Genomic DNA, 11,432 nt, shown 5'->3' with positions numbered 1-11,432 from the left:
TCAAAACTATGCACATACATATATGTTCTGTATACATATATATTCTACATGCATATATGTTCTACACCAGGCTAGCATAACCCCAGCACAAGGGATTTTAGCAAGATGCTTTATTTGTACTCAGGATTAGACATTATCCACACTGACTGCCAACCATTTGGAAACTGTTAGAATAAGACTCATCAAAGAGCATAGCCTGGCATATAGTAAGTCTTAAAGTATAGTAAAACAATGGATAAAAAAAGCACATAGTAAAACTCAAAAATACCATTATCATTTTACTTGTTCAAAGCCAAGGAAAACACACTGCAGAATCGCTCCAGCACAGTCAAGCTTATGTCTGTCAATCCCCACCTACACTACAGACTTGAGGGAAAATAAATATTTGTCTTGAACCGCTGAGTTTTGGAGTGGTTTGTTATATAGTGAAGAGTAAAAGGTTGTCAAAGGACACTGATTCCTTGCCCTAGGGATTTCCTCTGCCGCTCCCAGGAAATCCCACCCAGGAAATCCCACTTTCTTGAGATTTGAGTTCCCAAAATACCACAGAAGGTCCGGATGACCTCTGTGGAATGTCCCAACGCCCTAGGTGTGCCTGGGGGTGTACTGATAAAAAAAATGTATGATTCTTCCCCTTTGAATTTCCTCATTCCACCTGTCCTCCCCCTCCTTTGTAATTTTTGCCTTTATAAGCCTGTTACAAGTTCAGGCCGGGGTCGAACTCCTCTACCCCTGCGTGGTGTATGAGTCTCGACCCCAGCATGCTGGCCTGAGATCTCACTCTTTCACTTTCAATAAACTTCCTCATGCGATTGCAGCAAGTCTGGTCTCGGTGCCTCGCTGGGTGCGCGCCTCTCCTGAGATTTGAGTGAGGGTCTCCCTTCGGAGGTCTTTCAATAGCAGTAGCTGACCAATAGATCAAGGTTCCTCTCGATTCTAACATTCTTTAATCCCACGAAGTATACTGAACCTGTTGCTTCTCTTGTTTGGAAGCAGGATCACATGCTCTTCTCGACCGTGAACTAGAGAGTAAAACATATGCATTCTCATCACTGCTGCTTGTCTGAGCGTTCATTCACCATACAAATGCTGCCTTAAGAAACAAGGCATGGTTACTAATCATCATTCTCATTAGTTTAATAGTTCTTTTACAGTTCATGGGCTGTTTCAGAAAGATAGATATTGTCTTGCTTATTACCAGAGAAAAAGAAAACAATATGGACTACATTGCAAGTGCCCAATGAGTTTTCAATTAACTTAAAAAGAAAGACTTTGTGGGTTTTTTTTTTTTTTTTTTCTATTCTTCTTTTCTTTAAAATGATTAACATCTTCTTTCCCAAAATATGAAAATAAGACAGAGAGGTCAGAAAAGAGGCAGAAGCAAAACCACTTGACAGATAATTATTGAATATTGGAATCAAAGTTAACTTCTAGATCCTAATGTCCAATCTTAAGGCAGCAAACACTGCTTCTTGGTCTTCAGGCTTCCCAAGGAGGTGTCTCAGAGGGTCTGGGGAGCCTGCTGCATTACCAAGGACTTACTCAGGGGAGGCAGAGAGTGGTATACACAGGTAGTAGTGCTTCTCAGATAAATATTAATACCACACTGTATATGGTACTTAGGTAACTGTACAGTGATGTCCCATGTCCCCATCTACACAACTTGCTTATGTTTAGCCTATGTATTTATCTTGAGTGAACTCAGGAAGCACTTAGTGATGGCCATGGGCAGGTGCAGGACTGGAGCCTTTCAGAGCTTTACTTCTCTTATCAGCACTCCTGATTTTATAAGTGATGAGAGTCATTAAGCCCATTCCTACCCAAATTTCCTGGTAAACCTGGGTATAGTAGGGCTTCATGGGGACCCAGACTTCCTTAATAAAGCTTTGCAGCATCTCAGCAAGACCAAGGCCACAGGCAACACCAGATTCCTGGCTTTATGTTTTCTAAGTCACTGAGACATATATTCTTAAGAATTTAAATATTAATCCCTAATGCTTTGTTCCAGGCAATGATAATGAAAGTTAGGTTTAAAAAAAATAAAAACAAAAGCAAAACAAAACAAAAAACCTTCCTGGAATCATAGTTGTCCCATTTATATCTTTAAGAGTCTTAGGAGTCTTTGGTCTATTGAAAATCTTATTTAATTTTGGTTGCTCATACTTTAGTATTACCTTGGTATATCCTATTTACTTTGTGGTTGCTTGCGGGGAGGGGTATTAGGGTGTGAAACCAGAGCTAATCACAAACTAAGATAGTGCTTTGTGCTGAGATATATGCCCAGTCAACTCTGATTTATTTTTTATTTGTGTGTATGTGTCTCTCTCTGTATGATGATGCCACATGTATGTGGTGCCCATGAAGGAAATAAGAAGGTGTTGTATTCTCTGGAGCTGGAACTAGAGGTAATTGTGAACTGCCTGATGTGGGTGCTGGCAACCAAACTTAGATCCTCTATAAAACCAGCAAGTGCCCTTAGCTAAGCCATCTCTCCATCCCCTACTTGGAATTTTTGAATCTAAGTTATGTACAAGTATAATTTAAATAACTCCTGTTTATCTAGGACTTATGGTCCATTGTTATCTAGCTTTAGTTTTTTTATCTCAAAGGTTATCTCCTCTGTAGAAATAGAACAAAACCCAAAGAATCCAAACTTCAAATCACTGAATTATATTTTACTTTATGAAAATTCTTAATCAACATTCTAAATATTAAATTAGCTATGAGTTTGATTACTAGTTTGTGGCGGTTTAAATAAAAATAGCTTCCATAGGTCCATAGAGAATGATACTATTAGGAGATGTAGCCTTATTGGAGGAGATATACCTTATTGGAGGATGTATGTCACTGTGGAGGCCTGTGTTCAGGTCTCATATGCTCAAGGTAGTCAAAGTGGGGCCTAGTCTTCAGCTGCCTACAGATCACATGAGAAACTCTCAGGACTGGAGAGATGGCTCGGCAATTAAAAAAACTGACTACTCTTCCAGAGGTCCTAGTTTGATTCCCAGCAACCACATGGTAGCTCACAATCATCTGTAATGGGATCCAATGCCCTCTTCTATTGTGTCTGAAGACAGCAACAATGTACTCATATACATAAAATGAGTAAAAAAGGCTCTAAAAAAAAGATGAACTCTCACCTCCTTCTACAGAAATCTTTTGTGCCTTTGTGCCTGTGTTCTGCCATGTTTCCTGCCATAATGATATTGACCAAACCTCTGAAACTCTAAGCCAGCCCCAGTTAAATGTTTTTCTTTTTAAGAGTTGCTATGGTCATGGTGTCACTTCGCAGCAATAAAACCCTAAATAAAAAATAGTTAATTCTTTAGTTAAATGTTAACATGCCACTAATTAATGACACATCCCATTAATCTCATCACTTGGGAGGCAGGAACAGAAGGATCTCAGTGAGTACAAGGCCAACATGGTCAACATAGTGACTTATAGGACAGCCAGAGCTACATCATGAGACACTCTTTCAAAAACTTTTAAAAAGAGAGAATAATAAATTATTATTCTTCAAGTTAAATTTAATCATAGAGACAACATAATAAACTAACAATGGTAAAAAACACAGTTTGATACTTATTAGACAACAATACACTAATTCTGCTAATTAGCATAAGATACAAGTAGTTGTGATACAAATCACTTAGATTGCCTTAGGAAACATGATGCATATCAGTACAAACACTGTACTTGAGATATCTGATACAATGCTCTTTTACTTTACTGGGATAGCTCTACATATGTCGAATGAAGTGTAGCTGGTGGGAATGCAGGATCCTAATAGGAAACTAAAAGGATTCTAGTATATTTAAGAAAAAGACCAACTATTTGAAAAATTTAAGAATGCTTATATAATTAACAAGAAGTCTAAAGCACTGATCTGGACAAAACCACAAGCAATAATCAAGAGAAGCCATAATGTAGGACAGGCAAATTCTGACTATAGAAAGACCCAGTTATATGAGGCTGCTGTTTGTAATGAACACCAGTCTATTTTTATACAGTACTTTGGTTTTGCTTAGGTTGGTTCAGATTACTTTGTAATTAACCAAAAAAAAAAAAAAAAAAGAAAGAAAAGAAAAAGAAAACTTGCGTCTCATTTAGAAAACAAAATGTGAAAATGAGACAGAAATGAGGCTAAGAATGTGAATTCTTTTTTAACCCTTATTTTTTTATATTTTTATTCTTTGAAAGTTTCATACATTTATATAATATATATTTATCATATCCATCTACCATTACCTTCCTCACTCCTAGTCCCTCTAGTGTTTCCACCCAACTTGATGTCCTTTTAAAGTGTGTTATTAATAAACTCTAAGTCTGATTAGTGCTACCTATATTCATGACCAACACAGAGGCACAAATACCCTATCAGCAACAACATTCCTAAAGGAGAATGACTGCATCCTTCAGCAGATACAACTGCCGGTATTGTCTTCTGATAGGGGTAGAACATTGATAGCCTATACCTCATCTCAATTGGAATTTTGACTTGATTGATCTTGGGCTGATTTTGTACATATAACCACAGCTTCTGTTAGCCAAACTTAGGACATGGTATGGTTTTTATATGACTCACAAGTGCGTGCATTAACGCTATGGCTCCCCACATGGCAGTACTGTCTCAGAAATGATAGAGGTGGACTCTAGCTAGAAGAAATGGAGCACTGGGGTTATGCCTTTGAAGGTTATACCTGTACATCTGCAGTCACCCCTGTCTTATTGCTTTTCCCCCTCCTCCTCTCCTCCTCCTCTCCTCCTCCTCTCCTCCTCCTCTCCTCCTCCTCCTCTTCCTCCTCCTGCTACTCCTGTTCCTCCTCTACATGCTTCCGAAGTCATGATGTTTTGCCTTACCTCAGGCCCTGAGTCGATGGAATCAAGGACCATGAACTAAAATACCTGAAATCATAATTTAAATCCTTTCTTCTTGTTTGTATCAAATATTTTATTATAATTTGGAGGTGGGGAATGAACACAGAACCCATTACCCCAAAGTATTTGAGCTGAAGTAATCTGAGGGAAAAAAGAAAGAATATGTATCCCTACTTTCCCGCAACCTATCTGTTCAAGTAACCAACATTAGAAAATATTTTTAACCTCCATCTTTGAAGTTTCTCATGTCATCTAAAACAGATATTGATATGGGTTTGAGAACATCTGAGTCTGTAGTCTCAGTGAGGCACTAAGGTTCTCCTGGATAGTCAGCAACCAGCAACACAACCCTAAGATAATGGTTTCCAATTTTTTTCTCATGACCAAGAAGAAATAGACAATGTGGAAAACAAATAAGCAAAGTGAGCACAGATTTATTGAGTAAAAGTAAGAAAAGAATTTCCTAGAGTAATAGAGGCTCCAGGGAAGAAAGACCACCAGGATGTTATGACCAGTTTGGCTTTTGTAGTCGCATGGAGAGAACTGAATAGAGCCTGAGGTAGTCTTATTGGAGTTGATCGATATTTTTTCTTACTCTTCTACTTTATTTATTGTGACAGTCTCACCCATATGAGGAAATGTGGGGCAGAAAGGAGCACAAATGGTTGAGATCAGAGAGCTACCCATTTATGAACAACATAAATAGTGGAAGCAGCCCAGAGTGAGTGAAGCCTTTAGTGGGTGTGTACTTTGGCATGAGAATGGCCATCTTGATGATCCACCAGAAACGACTAAGTCATTACCCAGTGTACTGGCTGGTTTTGTGTTAACTTGACACAAACTGGAGTTATCACAGACAAAGGAGCCTCAGTTGAGAACATGCCCCCCAGGAGATGGCAGCTGTAAGGCATTTTCTCAACTAGTGATCAAGTGGGGAGGGCCCAGCCCATTGTGGGTGGTGCCATTTCTGGGCTGGTAGACCTGGGTTCTATAAGAAAGCAAGCTGAGCAAGCCAGTAAGCTATTCCCCCATGGCCTCTGCATCATCTCCTGCTTCCTGACCTGCTTGAGCTCCAGTTCTGACTTTCTTTGGTGATGGACAGTAATGTGGAAGTGTAAGCTGAATAAACCCTTCCCTCCCCAACTTGCTTTTTGGTCATGATGTTTTGTGCAGGAATAGAAACCCTGACTAAGACACCCAGTTTGGCCATACTCAAAAGAAATCTCATTACTCTCCTCCAAATATCATTGTTTACAATCAATTGATCAGTATGTGCAAAGGCTAGCAAATTCAACTTTTGTCTTCCCAGATGGTTACAGTCTGAGACAGCCACCTGTAGAGAGCTCCTAACAAGGTTAGTTAATCCTTCCCATGCTGCTCATAATAAGAACACTGAGGGGCCAGGTTACCTGTAGTGCTAACAGGATGCCACCTGGATTCTGCTTCGTGGTGCATTGTCTATTCCTGTCCTTTTTCATTCCTTCCAGCCACACATGAGTGTCACATAGGCTACTTGACAAGCTCATGATTGTAAAAGTAGGGGCCTTTCTATGCCCCTTCTCGCTCTAAATAATGACACAGAGACCTTAATATTTATGTAAAGCTTTAGGCACTATTGCTGGACAGACTCTAAGCCATTCTAACATGACAGTGCTGGTTTGGACCACTTCCTAGCCACATGGCCTGTTACCTGACACCTTACTCTCCCCTGGCACCTCCTTCATTTGTATCCCGATGACAACTCCTCTAGTCCCCCACCTTAGACCCTCTCCTTCTCTCTGTCCTTGGAAGTCCTGCCTTTTCCTCTTCTGCCAGGCTGTACGCTGTTCCTCCTTTTATTTTAACCAGTCAGGAGGTGATGGAGTGTTGGACCTTGCTACTAAGGTTGTAGTTTGTCGTGTTCAGACAGCATTCTCGAACTTGGCACAAAAAGGCTAACTCCCTTTTCTTATCATGACCTCCTCTTCTCTGCCTGATCTGGGGAGCCTGACCTCCACATCTTCTTCCTGAGGAATGTCACATAGTCCTTGGCAAAATTAGAAGTTCAACTTCCTCTTTACAGATAAGAATATGCTCTGCAAGCATCTCGGATTCCTGGAATGTCATTCCCATGCAAATGAGGCATTTCTAAGTACTCTAAGCTTCAGCCAATGACTTACATTCAACCTGAAAACTCCTTTCCACTCTCCAAAGTTCATATATAGTCCTTGTTCACCGGAATAAAGTGTAGGCATACAAGCTGTTTCTCTGCATATCGTCTAAGGGAGCGGTAACACTAAAATCCTCAGAGAAGGCCTTCTCCCCCCAGCATTCACTGCTGGACTAAGATCTTGCTTCCCCACCTGTTCTGGGTTCCACTTTATCCTTCCAGCACAAGGTACAGCAGTACCTGGACACCCTGAGGGTGGAAGCAGAACTCAAACCACGACAGAGTATGTTTTACAAGCTACTCAGTCGGGAGATGCTTTATAATAATGACTCTACTTTGGATACAAAAATCAGCATTTGAATGCAGTGCACAGAAGTATTCAACACAGGATGCACAATGCGTCCAGTTCTTATTGCTTAAGGGGAGAGATCTGCTCTGTTGGTATTACTGATATGGTATTAAAAACAAGAGCTAATACCAAAGCATTGCAAGATAAAAAGAGAAATATATTTTTACCACTGTGTCAAAATTCTATAGTCTCCTCAAGAGAAATAAGACAACACTGACTAAAAGTGATGGGGACTTCACAGAGTTGAGCTCAAGTTTGAGGAACATAGCAAGTGATTTCAAAAGTGGAATTTTTTTTTTTTTTTTTTTTTTTTTTTTTTTTTTTTGCAGTTAATAATTTAGTTAGCTATCTACCAGCTCTAATATACTATGAAACAACTGAAATAATTTCAAATGTGTCAAATCGAAACTAAACAAATAACTAAACAAAAAGAAGTTGACCTTTAGCTTAGAACATGAGTAGAGAAAAACACCAAAGGAAACAATATGTTTAATTAGGAAAAGGAAGAAAAAAACAACTTAGCTAACCTTTAATGTTATGTGTGTGCTCTCTGTTCATTACTGATTTCCTTCATTATGTTGAAGTCACAGTAGAAAATTCTCTACCCTTGGCACCCCTGCCCTACATATATCCCTGAAACAATGGCCCATTGCCCCACCCCATCTAAGAGACTTCCTTGAGTAAATAATTCTCAGGAGAATCATAGAATGTATTGACTGGTAGCCAACAGAACCTCTGGTCCCAGTTAGAGTCCTGACACATATGCTCACTAACCGAGGGGTTTAAAGGTCAATATGATTAGCCAATGAATTTAAATTATAACCTTGCTGATGTAACCTGCACCCCTAAAAAGTATTTAAAAAACTGCTTGTAACAGCCTTTTGGGGTCTCCTCTGAATATAGGCCACCCCAGTGCATTGGACTAATAAACCTCTTGGTTTTGCATCAATCCCTGGGAGCCTCAAATATATAAGACTCAATTTGTGTCATACAATGTAACCTTGGTTGGACTGGTCCTCACTATGCAGCTCAACTGGCCTCAGAATTCCTGGGATTTTTGATTTGGTATCAGGAGCTACAGGCACACACTACTAACATTATTAATTTTGTTAATCTGTCTTTTGTTATAAGAGCTTCAGCCATGAACCTAATGTTCAGTCCACAGATTTGATGAGAAAAGTTACTGACCTAAATCATCATGGCCAAATTAAATAAAGCAAGCAATTAATTAAAGGAAGATTTTTTTTTCTTCTCCCTAAAGGCAGGGTTTAAGAGATCAGCATTGGACATGGGTGAGATAGCAGTTTTTATAGCTCAGGAGTAGGGAGTTTCAAGATGGGGGATTTGGTAGACAAATAAGTAGGGTTACAGAAGTTGGTCATAAGTCATGTGCAAGGTAGTCATAACAAGGTCTATAATAAGGTGGTCATAAGAACATCTGGTATTAATAACCTTTGAAAAAAAGCTGTGGTCGCTATTTCCTAGAACAGCCAGTACAGAGCCATTTGTAATTAAGGTTACAGGTAGGGCATAGATTAATCCTTCAGAAATAGATTTAATCATAAACATAAATTAATCTAGTTTGTCTTTATTATAGGATAATTTTCAATCCTCAGATAAAGGCAGGCTAGTTTATCACTGGTATACATAAAGGGAAAAAAATGCTTATTTATTCATAACAGCCAAAAAGTATAAACAACTCATATGTATATCAACAAAACAATAAACAAAATGTGTTGTGTGTATGTGTGTAATGAGAATATTACTGATGAGGGTGGAAAGTTAGTACCAGGAAGCATCCGTGAACCCTGAAAGACCATTCAGGAGCTGATCTGATACAATCATACCCAGTCTTTATTCTCAAACTTGGATCCTATCTTACTGCCAAACTAAAGGACAGTTCCAGTAGAGAAAAGCCTCGAACACTCATTGGGACAAAGTTGTATAGAAAATGGCAAGCAAGGGGTTGTTGAGTGTTTCTGGCCTGGCAAGCGTCTAATCGGGGGCTACTGTAGCCTTTAGCATAATTGGCTGCTGCTGGTAGCCAAACCATAAACTTAACTTCTGCTTTCCTCCTGATTTGTGGTTGTTAGGCAAGGGCAGGCTTGTAACCTGGGGGTGCGGACCTGTTGGGGGAATAACCTAGAGACTGGTGTTAGATGCTGGATTGGTTGGGGTGGGGCATGGAAACTAGAGCTAGCTAGGTTCAGGCCTGTTAGTTTACTTGAGCTCAAACTTAGGTCAGGTTCTCTAACACCCTAGATACGGTCTTTCAGAAAGTAGTCAGGCAGCTTAGAAATTGGTACTTTAATTCTCTTCTCTGGTCAGAAGTAAGAAATGTCTTTGGCCCTGTCCTGGCTGAAGCCTAGAAAAGGGGCTCTGGCTCCCACTCTAGTTTCCTACTGTTGTGCCCGATCAAAGGGTTTGTGAACCCAAAAGGCCACCAAGGAGTTGATTCTGGTGTGATTACTCTAGGGTCTCTTCATTCAAACTTGAGCTTGGGCTCACCTGTGACCCTGACACAACAGGACAAGAAGGTGAAGCCCCAAGCCCTCAGTGTGACAAGGTTTTATAGGAAATGTCAAGCAAGTGAGGGGGTTTCCTGTCTGGCAAACATCTAATTGAATGATTATTGTAAACCGACAGGTGGGTGCTCTGAAGCAAAAACATGAACAATCTCAGTCTGAACGAATATCTGGAACTATCAGACTAATCTTGATTGGCTGCTGCTAGGGAGTAGCAGGGAAAAAGACTAGGGTAAGGGCCAGAGACCAACTATATGGTTCTTCCTGGAACTTGGGTGCAGCTTGGGTTCAGCTAGAGGTCAAATTCTCAGTCTGTTTTTCTTTCAAAATGGAAGCCGGTCCCAAGATGGAGTGGGTTTGGCCTCTCCCTGCTCTCTTCACCATTTCACACCGCTCACATTAGGTCTACTGCCTACAGGAAGATGTGATAGAAACTGAAAGGCACATGAACTCCTCACAGTGGGTCAACTAGACTGGCCCACTCCTTCATAGTCCAACTCAAAACCACCTTATCAACCCCTCATGTGTATCCTCAGTCATAGTACATCCCTGGGACCCGCTCTTGCTATTCTGTAATCTCTTTTGTTTTTCTATTATGGTCCCACCTATGAACCTGGAATAAATTCTTTCTTAAAAACTCAAACACCCCTTGGTTCATAAAATTCTACCTTCAAATGCACGAGAGACAAGAACCTAGAGCCAGCAGAAGGTTTGTGTGAACCTGTGCATCTTGTACCCTAAGTCCCCAGATAAGCCCACTAGAGAAGATTCTCAAAGACCACCTGCTATTGACTTGATTCATTCTCAATCCTTTAAAAATAAGAAAGTTCTCCTGGGTGTGGTGGCACATGCCTTTAATTCCAGAACTGGGGAAACTGAGGCAGGTGGGTCTCTGAGTTCCAGGCTGCCTCTGACTACATAGTGAGACTGTGTCTCAAAAAATGAAAGGAAGAAAAAAAGAAAGGAAAGAGGGAAGAAAGAAGGAAAGAAAGAAAGGAAAAAAGGAAGGAAGGAAGGAAGGAAGGAAGGAAGGAAGAAAAAAGGAATTCAAAACAGGTTTTATGTTGGGTTAAAATGATATCTTGGCACTTAAGAATACTTGCTCTCAGAGCTGGAGAGATGGCTCAGCGGTTAAGAGCACTAACTGCTCTTCCAGAGGTCCTGAGTTCAACCATCAGAAACCACATGGTGGCTCACATTCATCTGTGATGAGATCTGATGCCCTCTTCTGGTGTGTCTGATGACAGCTATAGTGTATTTATATACATAGATAAATAAATCCTTGCTCTTACAGAGGACCTACATTTTGGATTACCAGCACACACATGGTGGCTCACAGACATCCATGGCCCCAGCTCCAGTACATGGTATGTACATGCAGGCAGATAAGACATTTATACATGAAAAATTAAAATAAATAAATTAGAAAAAAAAAGTCATGCAATTCTGGCAGTATGCTTCTGAATGAAACTTTAAAGACAGCATGCTAAACAAAATAAGGCAGTAAAATGGTTACCATTCTGTGTTT

At 40.1% G+C, this 11,432-nt stretch overlaps 1 protein-coding gene across 1 annotated transcript; it reads right to left on the bottom strand.

The window, feature by feature from the left end:
* Nucleotides 1–1,712: 1,712 nt before the first annotated feature.
* On the bottom strand, nucleotides 1,713–1,895 carry LOC308436555 (ATP synthase subunit ATP5MPL, mitochondrial-like; the record flags this gene model as incomplete). The annotated part of the gene is made up of 1 exon (XM_080937519.1): nucleotides 1,713–1,895. The coding sequence occupies one exon, from the start codon at nucleotides 1,893–1,895 to the stop codon at nucleotides 1,713–1,715; it is 183 nt and encodes a 60-aa protein (XP_080793645.1).
* Between the last annotated feature and the right edge of the window lie 9,537 nt (nucleotides 1,896–11,432).

The sequence above is a fragment of the Micromys minutus genome (genome assembly GCF_963924665.1).
Source record: "Micromys minutus genome assembly, chromosome: 1".
Lineage (NCBI taxonomy): Eukaryota > Metazoa > Chordata > Mammalia > Rodentia > Muridae > Micromys > Micromys minutus.
Note: the sequence above shows the minus strand (reverse complement) of the source record. Positions and strands in the feature narration are given on the sequence as shown.